This window comes from Ricinus communis, chromosome 4 (assembly GCF_019578655.1).
Source record: "Ricinus communis isolate WT05 ecotype wild-type chromosome 4, ASM1957865v1, whole genome shotgun sequence".
NCBI classification, from domain to species: Eukaryota; Viridiplantae; Streptophyta; class Magnoliopsida; order Malpighiales; family Euphorbiaceae; genus Ricinus; species Ricinus communis.
Window position 1 is genome coordinate 2,651,127 of NC_063259.1, and position 19,087 is coordinate 2,670,213.

Consider the following 19,087-nt stretch of genomic DNA (forward strand, 5'->3'; position numbering starts at 1 on the left):
AGGTTGAAGAACCATCAATGAAAATCTAGAGGAAGTTGACTTTCTGTTGAATGTGATCTTTACCTTTCCATCCGGATATTGGGCTATGTGTTTAAGGTTCAGGTTTGGTTCTGTTTGCTTTGGAGAAGTAGGTTGGGTTGCACCTTCAAGGATCCATTCTTCTGGAAGTGTAATGTCTTTCCATTGAATGGTCTTTGGAATGGTTGTATTTGATTTGGATAGATCTGTTTGAAGGAACAGGGTTTCTCCTTTTGGTGAGTGTAGCTTGTGTTTGGAACCAAAGGCAAAAATCATAGCTTTGTAATGAATTTTGAAAATTAATGCTATCGGAATAGATCCTTCAAGCATTTTGTAATTGTGAGTTTTGATTTGAAGAACGATGCTCTTTAAAACATTTTTATCGTTTAAAGAAATCGTGATATTTGGAAAACAATTGAAAGAAATAGGTCCTTTATTAAGGCTCGACTCAACAAGACTCTAACAGGGAATCATAGAAATTTGTAAACCTAGCATCCCTAAGGACGGCTAATATGGAAGTATCTAGACCTTCTCTGGTAAGGGGCTTAATACCTACCTGGACTAGACCTATGTGGATATACTTATAATCCTTTTCCATATGCTTTTGGAGGGTCTTTGGATTTAAGAGATAAATCTCTTCAAAAGGTTTTGAAATTTGGATATCTCTTTCTTCAATCTTGATTGTAAAATCACCTTGAAGAGAGGGAACTTTGAAAACTCATAAATTTGTTTCTTTTGGACTTTGGGTATTTCCCAATCGTCAATATGCTTTGAAAAATCTTCAATAGTGATTTCTTCACTATTTACTAGACCTTTGTACCTCGATGATCTGAGAGGCGGAAGAATTTGAGAAAGAAGAAGATCTACGGAAGAAAGGTTCTAAATTCATTTTAACCTAAACCAAAATAACTTTCTAGACAAGCCCGACCATGCCTCTCATTTTTTTATCCTCGTCCGTCGGGACTTACATCAAGCATAAAATGAACAGAACTTGCCTTTTAAAGTCATACACACTATAAAGTCATAATTAAAAATCGAGTGATTTGATGCTTGATAATACTACATGTTTGATTGTGTTATTTTTCATAGAAAATTATGTTATTCTTTTGCTGAGTTGCAGGCTCACTCCTCTGCGTTATTTCTTTTATAGGATTAGAAGAATTATAATTGGTTTTGACGAAACATTTGCATCTGTCGCACTAGCATTGTGTCAGGTAGGTCAGCAGGAGGTCGCCCTTTAGTTTTTCTTGGACGTGACATGTCTAGTGGATTTTATTATCATGTATAAAACTGGAGCATTTTATGTGTATATAAAAAAAAGAGTGTACTATTTGATGTGTGTGCTTTTTGGTGTGTGATATGTATGACTCATATAAATAGTTTTTGTTATACATATTAATTTATGAGTTAAAAGTTAGTAGTTAAGGAACATGTTTTGTATCAGTCTTTTGCATACAATGTATGCCTGACATCCTTTACAGGTGTCACATTTAAACACAAGTTGTAAGGTTTTGTGTGAGCCCTAAAACACTAAGTTGGGTGTGTGCTTGGGAAAACTCCATTTGCAAAGAGTGAAAGTATAGTGAATACCTAATTAAGAATTAGGGAGTGGACGTAGAGTTTGTTAACACCAAACCACTATAAACTCATGTGTTCTTCTCTCTATACTTATTCTCTATCCTTTAGCAAAATCTTAATTTCCTATCCTTCCTTCAACTCTCCAATTCAACCCCCTTTCTTAGTTCAAGAGAAAGCGTTTAACACACTTAAAGATAAGTTGATTTCTGCCCTTTTACTTTCTTTGCCAAACTTTACTAATACTTTTAAAATTGAATGTGATGCGTTAGGTTTAGAGATTGGACCGTTCATATGTAAGAATGAAAGCAAATTACTTACTTTAGTGAAAAACTAAACAGGGCAGCCTTGAAGTATCCAACTTAGAATAAGAAGATGTATGCATTAGTGAGAGCTTTGCAGACATGCCAACATTATCTTTGGCCTAAAGAATTTGTGATTCACATCAATCATGTATTTGAAGGGTCAACAAAAGCTTAACAAGCATCACGCAAAGTGGAGTGAATTTATGGAATCCTTTCCATATGTTATAAGGTATAAACAAGGTAAGGAAAATATAGTTGATGATGCATTGTCTCAAAGGTATATTCTTCTTAACATTCTTGATGCTAAATTGCTTGGTTTTAAGTGTACTAAAGAATTATATGTTGATGACCCTGATTTCAGCAAGTTATATCATGCATGTGAAAAGATTGCGTTTGAAGAAGTACTATAGGCATAATGTATTCTTATTAAGGATAATAAATGGTATGTACTAAAGAGTAGCTTGCGTAAACTTTTGGTAAGGAAAGCGGATGAGGATGGACTTATGGGGCATTTTAGAGCTGCTAAGAATTTAGATGTGTTACATTATCACTTTTATTGGCTAACAGGTGCATAGATGTGCAAAAAATTTATGATAAGTGCATTGTGTGTAGACAAGCTAAGTCTAAACCTAAGCCTCATGGGTTATATATGCCACTGCCTATACCTAGTATGCTTATGTGGATTTTATTTTGGGTTTCCTATGTCAAAACATGGGCATGATTCTATTTTTATGGTTGTAGATCATTTTTCTAAGATGGCACATTTTATTCCTTGTCATAAGACATTGTTGATTTATTTGTTAAAGAGATTATGCGTTTACAGAGTATATGCCTAGAACTAGTGTTAATGATAGGGATGCAATATTCCTAACCTTTGGCATGCATCACAAACCTGCACGAATGCTCTAGCATCGTAAAAGATGGTCGGCTAATAGAACCCAGCATCAAGAACCTTTCTAGCAATGTGGTTAGCTGCTTGATGACCTCCCTCTAGTCCCTCATGGCAATGCCTCAAATTCTGGAGGATCTCCTCCCCATACACGCATCGCCGAATCACCTAGTCTGCACAAACTCAAAACCGAAAATGGTCTTCCCAAATGTAGTGCTTCAAATCAGCAAAAAATTTCTTCTTTTGCTGAAATGTCATACCCTTTGGTAAGACCTTTGCAACAGAGCACATGTACTCATCTGGAAAATATCCTTAATAGCCCTCTCATCAAGTGCATCTATGCTCGGTTTCTCCAATCTCGAAAGGTGATCTGCGGCTAAGTTCTCCGCACCCTTCTTTTCCTTGATCTCAATGTTGAATTCCTGCAAAAGCAAAATCCAACGAATGAGTCTCAGCTTAGCGTCATGCTTTCCAAACAAGTATCTCAACACCGAATGATCCGTGCAGACCATGTTCTTGGATAGCACCAAGTATGTGCGGAACTTGTCGAAAGTGTATACCACAAGCAACTCCTTCTCAATAGTGGTATAGCGCTCCTAGGCATCTGTCAATGTCTTGCTAGCATAATAAATTGGTTGGAATTTATTGTTAATCCTCTATCCTAAAACAGCTCCAACTGCAAAATCACTAGCATCACACGTTAGCTCAAAAGGCAGCCCCTAGTTAGGTGAAACCATAATAGGGGGTGTAGTTAGCTTCTCTTTAAGTAACTCAAAGGCCTGCAAACAGTCATCAGAAAATATAAATGAAACATCTTTTACAAGCAATTGAGTCAAAGGTCTAGCAGTCTTAGAAAATCCCTTAATGAACCCTCTATAAAAACCTACATGACCAAGGAAACTCCTAACAGCCTTAACCGAGCTAGGGGGTGTCAACTTAGCAATGGTCTCTACCTTAGCTCTATCTACCTCCATCCCTGCATGTGAAATCTTATTCCCTAGCACAATACCTTCTCTCACCATAAAATGACACTTTTCCAATTCAGCATAAGGTTAGCTTCTACATAGTGCGCAAGCATACACTCTAAATTAAGCAAACAATAGGAGAAAGAGTTACCAAATACCGAGAAATTAACATGTTCATAGTCAGCAGAAGAAGATGAAGAAGAAGCAAACATACCTAAACCTAAGAACCTAAAGTTGGAATCTTTTTCTAATAATTGATTATTAAGTTAGCCTTAAGCTTTAATCACCTATATTAAGCTTTGTTAATTCTTAACCCGACAATTTAATTAACCTTATCTCTAAGCGAAAATTAACTTGTTCTTGCAACCAAATTTCCAAACTCAATTAGAATTTCTCAATTGCTAAAAGAATTCTATAAACATTTATCAATATATTAAATGTAACGAAAACTAGAATTTTATTATTAATTGCAAAAAGAATACAAGAAAAGAAACTCAAACAATCTTAACAATTCAGTACAAAGCCAACATAGCAAGGAACCCCAATGGATTCAATCAATCTAGCTACACATGTTCATGTCTAAAATAAATAGGAATTCAATTACAATGAAAGAATAAATAAATTGAAACATATACACCCTTTTCCTAGAATTGGATGAACAACTCAAAGCCTTGATCTGCGCTGTAAATGATCTCCAAAATTTCCTCTTGATTTACTCCAAAACTCCTCTTCAATCTTCAATCCCAATCCCCAGAATCACGAATCTGATGTTAAAAGGTGGAATTAGTCTTCTGGAAGGTGCTTGAAATGCCTGAGACACGTATAACAAAATTACAAAGGAAGATGAAGAGTCAAAATCGCTGATCCGGAACTCCCTTTTTTCTTTTTGGCTCGCTCCTGTTATACATTGCGCAAATACAGTAGTGTTCTTAGCCTGTGTCCCTCAACGCGGGCCGTATTGGTCTCCAAATGACAGAATGAACTCAATCGAGCAAGGCTCTGTTCTGGCCCGTGTTACCAACACACGTTGTGTTCTGGATGTGTTCTTGCCCATTTTAGCCAACACAGGCCATGCTCTAGGGCGTGGTACACTCAAAAATCATGCTGCTTCACAGTGCTAAAGCTACACGGCCTGGAAATTCTACACGGGCTGTGTTGACTTCCCAAAAGTCAACCTAAGGTTAAACGCTTCTGATTCCTTCCGCTTTCACCTGAAATTGAACTAAAATTGCTCAAGCACTAATAATGGACCTATAAAATCTCCTGGAATACGGAAGGATATAAAACACGGGTGATTTTGGAATAAAAACACAATAAATGCTAAGAAAATGCACAATAATATGTAAGTAAACATGTGTAAAACTATGCATATCAAAGCCAACTTTCTTATTTGTGTATATTAGTCTTTAATTTTATTGTTTAATAAATCATTCCCTATAAACACATCAATTTATACATAGGCATATCAAATAACGCATATTATCTGCCTAGGTCTAGCCCATTTTATTAAGCCCAACCCATATTGAAGTTGTTAACCTAGCGTGCTAGTTAATTATTTACGAGGCTTTTCTGGTCTAGCCCAATTACCAGTTATGTCTTTCCAAACCTTTAATCCTAGATGGACTATGTATTATGATAAGGCCAATTTTGTGCGAACCTAATTCTAATATAGCCCAATCCTAACTAAAACATAGTAAGGCTTACTAAATCCACTTTAATTTTAAAGTTTAAGCTTGATTAATATTAATTAGCCTATTGGACTACAGTTTTCATGCTAGGTCCACTTTTAACCTAAAGTCTATATGTCCATTTTTTTAATTAGCCAGTCATGTTACAATTATTTATCATAAATTAAACTAAGAAATAAACAAAAATATAGAGCAAAAAAATAAATCTAACTATTATAATAAATCTAACTATTACAATCCAGCCTACAACTAAAGTTGCGAATAAAAGCCATAAAAATTCGCACAACACAAAAAATGGGGCAAGGAAGTATAGAGCCGATTGGCTATAACAACAGAACCGAATGGCTCAATGTAAACCCAATTGGCTCTACATTGAGCCGATCAGCTCTAGGGCATCCAGACTATTTTCTTCGACTTTCTGTGTATGCCTTACGTCCTAGAGCCGATTTTAACATGCACAGAAGGTAGAAAACGATTAGGATATGAAAGAAATAAAATAAAAATAATAAATATCAATTAATATAACTAAAAACCCTAAAAGCTAATGCAAACCCTAGAAACTAAAAACATAGTGAATAAGAATTGCAGATTAACTATATAACTCTAAAAAACTAATTTGGTAACAAAATCATAATCAAAATAGAAATCTAATCATATAATCCTATGCATGTGATTAATTAGATTTAATACCCTAATGTTGACATATTATTAGATTCAAAACCCTAATATTCTTGTTATCAAATTTTAAAACCCAATAAATTAACAACATGCAAATTCATAGGAAACAGTAATCTAATCATATTAATCATAAAAATAAAATAAAAAGATAACCCTAATCATGTTTCTAGGGAAAAAATAAGAAAACCAGTTTAGAGTGATGTTGATGATGATGGATGCATGTTGGAGAAACCCTCAAGTTGTCACTATAGTTGATGGTTCTGCGAGTCTTAAAAGATGAAGAAGCAGTTAAATCGAAGATTGGTTAGAAATCTAATGCTAGATGTGGTATGATATCCTTGATATTACACATGTTCGCATGCTTGATTTTGAGTTATTTTTAGAGCAATTTATGTGTTTTTATATTAGAATCACCCTGTTTTAATTTCCTTTGTGTCTCAAGTGTTTTTCTAGGCACATCATCAATGTTAGAGAGAAATCGGACTAGAATCGGGAAGAAACAGACGAATCAAGCACATTAGACTGTTCAACACGACATTAGACTGTTTAACACGCCCGTGTTGAGGAGCACAATCAGGGTCAAAGGGCGTGCTAAAACGCCTTACTTATGGCAAAAAGAAGCGATTTTAAAGACGGCCGCATAGAATGACACGGCCTAGAGCATGTCCGCTGAGGAGCATGTACCAAATCCAAGTCGCAATAAGAAGGCTGGAAGTACACTCTCGGCCGTGTTGAATCCCAAAACCTAAGTTAAAAGAACAGAAAAGGAAAGAAAGGAAGAGGCCACGCAGAAAGAAAAAAGAGAACTTTGGAGTATCAAGACATACCCTAAAAGCTAACTTCGGGATGATCAAGAAGAGGAAAACGGAGACGAATTTCACTTCAACATCATCAAGATAGCTGCTCTGGAGGATTGGATAGAATATTCAGAGGAAAGAAGAAAGACACCTTGAGCTGTAGAGTTTTGATACAGAGTTATTCAAGAGGGGATAGCATCTGACGGGCTCTTTATGCAACCTACAATTCCAAGGCGTTGAACTCACTGATGCGCCTAGCACTAATGGCGAGTATCAAGGTCGATTCCTCGGAAAGTGAAAGCCCGAGTTACTCCTTTGTTCTTTGTTATATTAACCTAAAATGGATAATGAATAAATTCTAAACTAACTATTAACTACAAGCTAAGTTCTGAGGGAGATGCAGGAGTAATTGATAAATGAAATAATCAAGACAAGAAGACAAACCCAAAGGGAATCTAAACTAGTTGGCAACCGAACAAAAGATAAAGGATCGGTGAGTCTAATTATGCTACCCGTGGATTTATTCTTAATCAATTCGGTTTCTCTCTCGAGATAACCGAATTCCTAAACCTAATAACCTAAAGTTGGAATCTCTTCCTAACGATTGATTCTTAAATTAGCATTAAGCTTTAATCACTTCTATTAAGCTTTGTTAATTCTTAATCCGGCTAGTTAATTATCCTTATCTCTAAGCGATTATTAACCAGCTCTTGTTATTCAAAATTCCAATTGCCAAACGGATTTCTCAATCTCATAAAGCAATCTAAACATCACAATTCACAACGTCTCATGAATAATGCATAATCTTATTAATCACCGAAAACAAGAAGAATACAAAACCAACTCAAACAATCCAACAATATAATATCAAGCCAACATAGTAAAGAAATCCCAATGGATTAAATCAGTCTAGCTAAACATGTTCATGTTTAAAACAATTTAGGAAATCAATTACAATGAAAGAATAATGAAAATAAAACATGTACACCCTTTTTCTCGAATTGGATGAACAGCTCCAAACTGGATCTACACTTTGATTAATCTCCCAAACCGCTTCTTGAATTGCTTCACCACGAAGTTTGCACTCGGAACCTGCGATTCCGGGATTCTTACTCCTCGTAACTCTCTCTCGCACTCAATACTGTGCAGAAACCGAACCAGCCGCCAAGGCTTTATGTCACTTCTTCCCCCTCCCTCCTTTCTAAGAAAAATTCATTTTTCTTATATATTTAACTCAAGACGGCCGTGTTCAAGTGGTAGCTGTCAAGACGTCAAGTCCAGCCGGCCGAAACCGTGATCTCACTCATGGTTTCACCACTACCAGAGCCCTCGTTGGCCACCAGCCGCGGCCAAGGCCGTGTTGGCTACAAAAACCGTGCCCAAAGTGCAAATTTCAAGAATCAAAGCTTAATGGTTAAGCACGACCGTAGTCCAGGCCGTGCTCAATGGCGTACGCGGGCTCTTGTCCGATCTTGATGAATTCTCGTCCGCTTCCGCACGTATTGATCTATAATTGCTTAAACACCGATGATGGTCCTATAAATGTTCCTGAAATGCAAAAGAACACAAAACATGGGTGATCTGGGAATAAAAGCACAATAATTTCTAAGAACATACGCAATAATATGCAAGCAAATATGTGTAAAACTATGCTCATCAAATTACCCCACACTTAAGCTATTGCTTGTCCTCAAGCAATTAACAACTCACCCCATAAAACTAGAGTTAGCAATTCTTCGGTTTATGCCCTAGTCCACAACAGAGAGTATTCAACACATCTCAAAGGATACTCAATCATAAATCAAATTACAAATCATTAACAAAGAATGGAAATAATATTAATGCATGAGTAACTTAATGACAACTCAACACAAACATCATGAACCAATGCCTCACAGGGATCACTCAAGTCGCTCAAAGTGTATATTAGGTGAATAACAAATCCTCAGCAAATGCACAAGGCCCGCCACCATAAGCTTGCTCATAAATCATATCTTCGCCATCGTGAATAAGTAAATACCAAAATCAAAGGGTCTTTACCAAGGTTGAAATGGGGCTAAGGTAAAGGTACTGAGATTTGATAGAAGTGTGAAAGGCTGGAATTGCATGATAAACAATAGTATATGCTCAAAGGATTAAATGCCTAAGATCACAAAAAGAATCATTCACTAAAATCCCTACTTCATAGAATAACGCCGCAAATGCTCTAAATCCAATAAAAGATAAATAATTAAAGAGATTTGTTTATTATATATTCTTTTTTTTCTTCTTCTTTTTTTTCTCTTTTTTTTGGTTTTTTTTTTTATAATAATGAACTAGCAAATTATTAATGCATCACGCATACAACTCGAATAAACATAAAGAATAACAAATACAAATTGGATCAAAGGGAGCATTTAAAATATCAAAAGATTTAGTGAATTTACCAACATAGCAACTAGCATTTTAATCCCACATAAAGTTGAATAAATCACGGAAAGAAATTCCAAACATAAGGGTAAAGGAAAGATAAATGTAAAGAATGGTATAATTGAAGTGTATAGGTGTAGATTATGAAGAAAAGGTTAAGGCTCAAAACTGGCTAACTAATGGAAATATAAGGTGATAGGCTTTTGGTCAAATGTGGTGAATCCTAAATCGCCCAAATCATCTCATGGTATTCACAATATTCATGTAACTTCAACACGCATTACAAAACAAGTTCTAGAAGCAAAGTTAAGTACAATGCACACTCAAACAAGAAATATAAAGAGCATAAGTATAATGAATGCTCAACCGGCTCAAAATCTCACTTTCGGTGTGGTATTAGGTGCAGTTGGTTCGCAACATCATTAATTGAATCATTACTTAAGAAACACATGCATATGATATTATCAACGTTCTAAGTTAAAATTCGACAATTCGAAAAACAATTAAATAATACCGGTTTAACCCTAAGTAGGTTGATGTGTAAAACACCATAAATTGTTTTCTAAGGACAATGAACAAAGAAAGAAAAGTAACTACAATTCTATAAATCAAGTCATCAATCGGCTCAAAAATAGCATACTCAAGTGCATAAAAACACGGTGTCCTAACATCCCTTAAAAATACACAACACCTAGCCATAGCAATTTCAGATATATTAAAAATCCATATAAGAGATTAAGGTTTACCCATAAGCACCCCACACTTGAAGAACACATCGTCTCGGTGTAAAATGTTATGGATACCCCACATGGAATGCTCAACTAAGAAAACAAAGGCGACAATCTAAGTGCATGACATGTATGAAAAATAAAGTAAATAAATGTAGAAAAATAAAAAGATCTAGGGGATCGCCTGATCATCCATCGAGGCCGATGTTGTGGAAATTCAAAGGTGCATCCTCAGAATCCTGAAAATAATAAAATAAAGAAATAAAATCGAAACTGAAAATATGAAAACTAAAACTAATAAAATGCTTTAAAACAAAAGGTTAAAATATTAAAGATTAAAGATAAAGTTTGGGGTGCCTCCCAAAAGCGCTTCTTTACGTGATGAGTCTTCAAATTTGGACTCATGGTGAAAAGCAAACGTTGGGGATTGGCGACCATCCATCCTTCTTCCAAGCAAATGGCTTCAAATATCCGCTAGAGGGATAATCGTCAACTTCCTCTTCCCGACCAAGCAAGGCCGCCAAGATGATGGGCAAAACTCGCTCCTCATATATTTGCACGTAGTCATGATGTTTCAGGGCTCTTCCAATTTGAAAGCTAGAGTTTCAACAATTGGAAAGATTGATAGTTGGGCAATTTCTTCAGGAGTGTTGAGGGTTTTCTTCAGTCCTTGGCTTGGTTCACTTGCTAGGAGAAACTCGAGCTCCTCCAAGACTTCTTCATTGGATAACTCGTGCTCATCTTCCATCATCGAAGGGACTTGTGGAAAATCTACCAATAATTCCTCTAATTGCACAACTCAACATCATCAATCGACATTCCAGTTGGTAGTCTTTCGGAGGATTATGTTTGTTTTCCTTTCCGGTTCCATCTCCATATTCAAGAAATCGTCCTGCACAGAAGCATTATCGTCAAACATAGTAGATAAACCAGAAAAATTCTTACCTGAATGCAAAGTGATGGCGCTCAAATGCTCCTCGGATTTAGTAGCGCGAATGGAGTTCCCCATTGTTCTCGCCACAGAATCGAAAGATCAAGCCTACTTGATGCTCTATGTTCTTAATTGAGGCTTGTTGACCTTTAAGTACCCTCTCCGTTTGTTGGAATATTTCCTCAATACTTGTTATGAACCTCATCATCGCTCCTCCGACACTAACTCTTCATCTTGAGTTGAAGGTGCAAGATTAGGGTCACTGATGTAGTCACGAATTCCTAGTGGTTCTTGGCCATCTAAGCTCCATCCAAAGGGTGAATGAGTGCTCCACTCTTGATTGTAGGTGCTTCCATACGAGTCATTTGGCCAACTTCCGTATAATTCAATTCGCTCACGCTATAAGAACAATGAGCAACATCACTATACAATGGACAATCATTACACACATGTAAACCACAACAAAATTCACAAAAGACTTGAGATGAAAGGATAGGAGAAGAGAGTTGATCGATAGCCCTGCAAAACGATTCTACTCGAGCATCTAAAGATGCATGGGCATCCCAATTTTTAGCACTCTCTTGGTTCCTGATCCCATTTTCCAATGTGTCATACAAAGAGTTTGAATTTAGCATTGAACCTCCTTATCATTCACTATCTGAATCATAAACTTAAACTAAATAAATATGTACAAATAAAATAAAATAATTAAACAAATAAAAATAAAAATCAAAAAATAATAAGAAAGAAAAAAAATGGCTAAATTAACAAATAGCAAATTTCACTCTAGTTTTCAAACATTCCTCGCAAAAACTTGATGGGCTCTTTATGCAACCTACACCTAAGGCAGTGAACCTACCGATGCAGTCTAGCACTAATGGCGAGTATCAAGGTCGTATTCCTCGGGAAAGTGAAAGCCCAGAGTTATTCCTTTGTTCTTTGTTATATTAACCTAAAATGGATAATGAATAAATTCTAAACTAACTATTAACTACAAGCTAAGTTCTGAGGGAGATGCAGGAGTAATTGATAAATGAAATAATCAAGACAAGAAGACAAACCCAAAGGGAATCTAAACTAGTTGGCAACCGAACAAAAGATAAAGGATCGGTGAGTCTAATTATGCTACCCGTGATTTATCTCTTAACCGAATTCCGGTTTCTCTCGAGATAATCGAATTCCTAAACCTAATAACCTAAAGTTGGAATCTCTTCCTAACGATTGATTCTTAAATTAGCATTAAGCTTTAATCCGCCTCTATTAAGCTTTGTTAATTCTTAATCCGGCTAGTTAATTATCCTTATCTCTAAGCGATTATTAACCAGTTCTTGTTATTCAAAATTCCAATTGCCAAATAGATTTCTCAATCTCATAAAGCAATCTAAACATCACAATTCACAACGTCTCATGAATAATGCATAATCTTATTAATACTGAAAATAAGAAGAATACAAAACCAACTCAAACAATCCAACAATATAATATCAAGCCAACATAGTAAAGAAATCCCAATGGATTAAATCAGTCTAGCTAAACATGTTCATGTTTAAAACAATCTAGGAAATCAATTACAATGAAAGAATAATGAAAATAAAACATGTACACCCTTTTTTCTCGAATTGGATGAACAGCTCCAAATCTGGATCTACACTTTGATTAATCTCCCAAACTGCCTCTTGAATTGCTTCCACTACGGTTTTGCACTCGGAACCTTGCGATTCCGGGATTCTTACTCCCCGCAACTCTCTCTCTCGCACTCACATCGCAGAAACCAACCACCGCCAGGCTTTATGTCACTTCTTCCCCCTCCCTCCTTTCTAAGAAAAATTCATTTTTCTTATATATTTAACTCAGCATGGCCGTGTTCAAGGCCGTGCTGGTCAGCACGGCCGAAGTCCAGGCCATGTTGAAACTGTGGATCTCACCAAGTAGGGTTTCACCACTACCGCAGCCCCCGTGTTGGCCACCACGCCGGCCAAGGTCGTGGTGGCTACGGAAACCGTGCCCAAAGTGCAAATTTCAAGAATCAAAGCCAATGGTTGAGCACGGCTAGAGTCCAGGCCGTGCTCAATGTATGCATTGCAGGCTCTTGTCCGATCTTGATGAATTCTCATCCGTTTCCGCACGTATTGATCTATAATTACTTAAACACCGATGATGGTCCTATATATGTTCCTGAAATGCAAAAGAACACAAAACACGGGTGATCTGGGAATAAAAGCACAATAATTGCTAAGAACATACGCAATAATATGCAAGCAAATATATGTAAAACTATGCACATCAATAGCATCTCACCGTTTGAGAAAATAGTGTTCATCTTCTTTTCGATTCTTGTCTACTATGTAATCAATTCATCTTTTAGTTTAATCATGAACATGTATAACTAATTCTATTAAACCCATTTAGGGGCAATCTTTAGCCATGATAGGCTTATTCTTTGCTTAAATGATTGGATTATTGATTTAAGATTGTAGTTTTCATTCAAGTATAATAAAATTTATTGTTTCTTCTTCATTGTTGAATCAATTTAAGAACTCTTTTGTAATTGAGAAATTCAATTGAGTTTGGACCACTGCTTGTGTGATTAGGTGATTTGCATCCTAGAGATAAGTGTAATAGCTTACTGGAATAAGAACTAGACAATCTTATTAGCGGTAATTTAGAGATTAATGCTATTCTAAAATCGATTGTTAGGAAGAGATTCCAACTTTAGATCTTTAGGGTTAGGAATTAGTTAACTCGAGAGGGAAACCAATTCATTCAAGAAATTAACCACAGATCGTAATTCTTAATCAATCAATTCATAATTTATTGTTTGTAAGCCATCTAACTAAAGTGATCCCCAATTGGATTAACTCATCTTATTGTCCTTCTTCAACTCTCATTCGCTTTGTTAAAATTTAGCTTTCAATTGCATTCTGAATCATTTTTCAATTGGGTTTTTAGCACCGTTGTCGGGGACCTAACTTTTGTTTTGAGAAATATTATGAACTGCGTGTTCTTGTTAATTTAGCCATTTATTATTTATTCTTTATTTGTTTTAGTTCAATTTTATTCTTTATTCATTTTTGTTGTTAGTTATTTGTTATTTCAGGTAGTGTATGACCAAAAGGTCCAATCCTGATCGAGTAGACCCTCTACTAGAACTAGACCGATCCCTCAAGCGATTGAGGAGGCAATTGAGGAAGCAATTGAACATATAGGAGGAAGAGATTCAAGTCCGAAAAGCCGTACATGAGAGTGAATCAGGAAATATTACAATATAAATTGCAAACGCCAATGACAAAATGACAATAACCGGAAAATGTATGATCTTGCGAAACCATCACTCGAGGGGACGCGAACACGCATTACGAGACCAGATGTTGCCACCAACATTTTAAAATAAAGCCTAATGTGATTCAGATGGTGTAGTAAACGGTTCAATTCAAAGGCTTGCCAGATGATGATCCTAATTCACATATAGCAAGTTTCTTAGAGATTTGTGATACTTTCAAGATTAATGGGACATCATATGACGCAATTCGTCTCTGCTTGTTCCCATTTTTTTCGAGGGATAGAGCAAATCGGTGGCTACAGTCATTACCTCCTAACACTATCAATACTTGGGATTCTTTGGCGGAGAAATTTCTGTTTAAGTACTTTCCTCCCTTTAAAACTGCTAAACTTAGAAATGACATATCTTCTTTTGTGCAGTTTGACGATGAGTCGATATATGATACTTGGGATAGGCATAAGGACCTACTGCGATGCTGCCACACCATGGACTACCAATCTGGTTATAGGTACAAACTTTTTATAATGGTTTGAATTTGGCTACTAAGCAGATGGTAGATGTAGCTGCAGGTGGTTCTTTGAGCAGCAAGACACCAGAGCAAGCCTAAAGCTTGATTAAGGAGATGGCCACAAACAATTACTAGTGGCACACTACTAGGAACAGGACGGGACGTCAAGGGAATATACATCAGTTGGATGCCATTACAGCTTTGGCAGGTGGAGTTATTATCCAAGAAACTTGATCAACTCTAGATGCTTGTCCAAGCAGCTCAAGCAAGCTGTGAGTTTTATGGTGGCCCGCACAACAGTAGTAATTGTATATTGGGAGGTATGTTTGCTTCCTCTTCTTCATCTAACCATTAATAGGTGGACTATTTGGGAAGTCAGTCTAGGCAACAGAACAACCCGTACAACAACACCTATAATCCGGTATGGAAAAATCATCCGAATTTCGGATGGAGGAACAAAAACAACCAGGGGCAACTAGGGTTTTAGCGACTACATCAGTAGCTACAATAATCTGTTCTCGTGCCTCAATCTCCTTAGACTCAAGAGAAAAAGCTTAACTTAGAGGAGCTGATGATGAAGTTTGTATCCACTTCAGAGACTAGATTCCAATAGATGGACGCAGCTCTTAGAAATCAACAGGCCTCTATTCAGAACTTGGAGAATCAGATAGGCTAGATTTCTAAGATGATGACTGAGAGACAGCCAAGGACTTTGCCTAGTAATATAAAGTCCAACCCTCGAGAGCACGTGAAGGCTATCACTTTAGAATCAGGTAAACAACTATCTAGTTCTATTCCTATTTCTAATGATGATGATGTTGTGCAAGAAGATTCAGGTAGCAAAGATGGAGATAGCAAGGTGATGGAGCCAGAGAAGATAGAGGGCAGGAAGAAAAGTCCTCCATATCCTGCTAGGTTGAAGCAGGAGAAAGTCGATCAGCAATTTGGTAAGTTTCTTGACTTGTTTAAATAATTATGGATTAACTTACCTTTTGTTGAAGCTATTTCACAAATGCCTAGGTATGCAAAGTTCTTAAAGGAAATTCTTAGCAACAAAAGGAAGTCAAAGGACTTGGTGATCGTGAACTTAAATGGGGAGTGTTCGGTTATACTTCAAAATAAATTGCCAGAGAAGAAGCGTGATCCAGGGAGTTTTAATGTCCCTTGTGTATTTGGTAATTTACCAATTAGCAATTCTTTAGCTGATTTAGGAGCTAGCATTAATTTAATGCCGTACAGTCTGTTTACCAAGTTAGGGCTGGGTGAGACAAAATCCACTAAGATGAGCATACAGTTAGCTAAATAGGACTGTTAAGTATTCTAGGGGTATTGTGGAAGATGTACTTATAAAGGTTGACAAATTTACATTTCCAGTTGACTTTATGATCATGGACATGGATAGTGAGAGTAACGTACTTTTAATTCTAGGTCGACCTTTCCTTGCAACGTCTAGGGCTATTATAGATGTTTGTGATGGGAAGCTTGAACTTAGGGAAGGAGATGAAACTGTCACTTTTGATTTTAATAATTCTATGAGACAGTCCTTAGATCATGATGTTGTGTTTTCTGTTGATTTACTTGATGATGTTATTGATACACAGTTACAAGAGATATTGCTTGATGATTGCAGGTAGAGGATGAGCATGACCTATCTAATGAGAGTGTGTTGGAGCAGCTTGCATTTTTGTTAGCTAATGAACCAGGCAAGAATCCTAATAAGTTTATTGAGATTGATAGGGAAGGTGTGCAGAAATTGAGGCCATCACTTGAGGAACCACCAGTCCTTGAGTTGAAAGAGCTCCCAAAACACCTCAATTACGCATAATTATGTGAGGATAATAGGTTGCCTATCATCCTAGCAGCAAACTTGACACTTGAAGAGAGGGAGATGACTTTGGCCTCTCTTAGGAAGTACTAGAAGGCATTTGCTTGAAAAATTTCTAACATTCCTGGGATTAGTCCTAGCTACTGCTCGCACAAGATCCTTATGGAGGATAGTCACAGGCCAGTGGTGCAACCACAGTGTAGACTGAACTCGAACATGAAAGAAGTGGTTAAAAAGAAGGTAATTAAACTTCTTGATGCAAGTTTGATTTACCCTGTATCTGATAGTTCCTGGGTTAGTCCTATGCAGGTAGTTCCCAAGAAGGGAGGGATGATTGTGGTTAAAAATGAGAAGGACAAGCTTATACTAACCAAAATGGTAACAGGCTTTCGAGTGTGTATAGATTACAGGAGGCTAAATGATGCCACTCGGAAGGACCATTTTCCCTTTCCTTTTATTGACCAAATGTTGGAAAGGTTGTCTAGGCATATGTTTTATTATTTTCTAGATGGTTTTTCAAGTTACTTCCAGATTTCCATTGCACCTGAAGAACAGAAGAAGACAACCTTTACGTGCCCCTATGGTACGTTTGCTTATAGGATGATGCCATTCGGATTGTGCAATGCACCTGTAACTTTTCAAAGGTGTATGATGGCAGTCTTCCACAATATGATTTAGGAGTCCATGGAGGTCTTTATGGATGATTTTTCTGTATTTGGTAACTCTTTTACTCACTGTTTACACAATCTAAAATGCATGCTTGAGCGTTGTGTGGATATTAACCTAGTTCTTAATTGGGAAAAGTGTCATTTTATAGTTAGGGAAGGTATAGTGCTAGGACACAAAATTTCGCATGAGGGGATGGAAGTCGATAGGGCCAAGGTGGATACTTGATGCATGCTAAACACAACTAGCAGTCTACAGGCAAGTGCACCTATCGAATGTAGTCTAGCTATGGCAAGTATCAATATCGTATCCCATAGGAACTGAGAAACTACTACTACCTGGCTATTTCTCTTATCTATCCGATCAAAAGGTGGTGAAGATTATTAACTAAAAATGATGAGAATGCAATTGAAAGCTAAATTTTAACAAAGAGAATGAGAATTGATAAACATCCTAAGTATATAAGAGTTGGGAAGATAAACAAAAGGCTAATAAACATCCTAAGTATCCTAAATATATACATCATCAATAATACAATACATAACAATCGAAAAACATAAGCAAAAGAAAAGCTAAAACAATGACTTACCCATCCCACACTTGAAGGACACACTGTCCGCAGTGTATAAAAGAGTTGGGAAGCAACATAATAATTATAAAAAGGAAAAGAGATAAATACGAAGAAATACTGCCCTACTCATCCTGCTGGGCTAGTGATGGAGGTGGTGGTGCTAGAGGAAATGGCATATAAAACTTAAAAATTAAATAAAAATGAAGACTAAAACTATAAAATGTTCCAAAATCAATGATCAGGATGTTAAAAATATAAAATAAAAGTTAGGATGCCTTCCAAAAGCGCTTCTTTTTTCCCCGAGTCATTTAGCTAGACCCGTTGACCACTCTTTTCATGTGCAGGTTTACCTTGCACTGCGGTTGAAGTGTCAGGTTATGGATATCGTCTATAAGAATATTGGGTGAGCAATAAGTGTGGCTAATCCCTGGAATGTCAGCATTCTTCTAAGAAATGCCTTTTGGTACTTCCTTAGAGAGGGCAATGTCATCTCCCGCACCTCAGGTGTCAAGACTGCTGCTGAAATGTCAAGCAAACTGTTGTCTTTGTCTAGATATGCATAGTCGATATGCTTTAGGAGCTCTTTCAACTCAAGAACTAGTGGTGCCTCAATTGATGGTCTCAACTTCTGCACACCTACCCTGTCAAATACAATAAACTTATTATCTTCTTCGCTTGGCTCATTTGCTAACAAAAATTCAAGCTGCTCTAACACTTTCTTATTTGATAGCTCATGCTCATCTTCCATTGGCAAAGTAACTTGTAGAGGGTCTTCAACCTATATTTCCTGCAACTGTATCTCAACAACATCATCAAGTACATTAATAAAATACACAACATCATCATGATCTAAATTCTATTGCATGGAATTATTCAAGTCAAAGGTGACAGTCTCATTCCCTACCCTAAGTTCAAGTTTTTCATCACAAGCATCTATAATTGCCCTAAATGTTGCAAGGAAAGGTCTACCTAGAATCAAAAGTACACTACTCTCACCATCCATGTCTAAGATCATAAAGTTAACAGGAAATATGAATTTATCCACCTTAACAAGCACATTCTCTACAATACCATAGGATACTTGACTAACCTATCAGCTAGTTGTATACTCATCTTAGTAGGTTTTGTCTCTCCCAGCCCCAACTTAGCAAATAAGTTGTACGACATTACATTAATGCTAGCTCCTAAATCAGCTAAAGCATCACTAATAATTAAGTCACCTATAACACAAGGGATAGTAAAACTCCCTAGATT

The 19,087-nt window shown here is 36.7% G+C and overlaps 1 protein-coding gene across 1 annotated transcript; it reads left to right on the forward strand.

Moving 5' to 3' along the window:
• The first annotated feature begins 15,459 nt into the window (after positions 1-15,459).
• On the forward strand, positions 15,460-16,596 carry LOC125369768. Its single transcript, XM_048372833.1, has 4 exons — positions 15,460-15,718; positions 15,773-16,033; positions 16,146-16,357; positions 16,402-16,596. Exons 1-4 carry the CDS (start codon positions 15,460-15,462, stop codon positions 16,594-16,596), a joined length of 927 nt encoding a protein of 308 aa, XP_048228790.1.
• Positions 16,597-19,087: the final 2,491 nt, after the last annotated feature.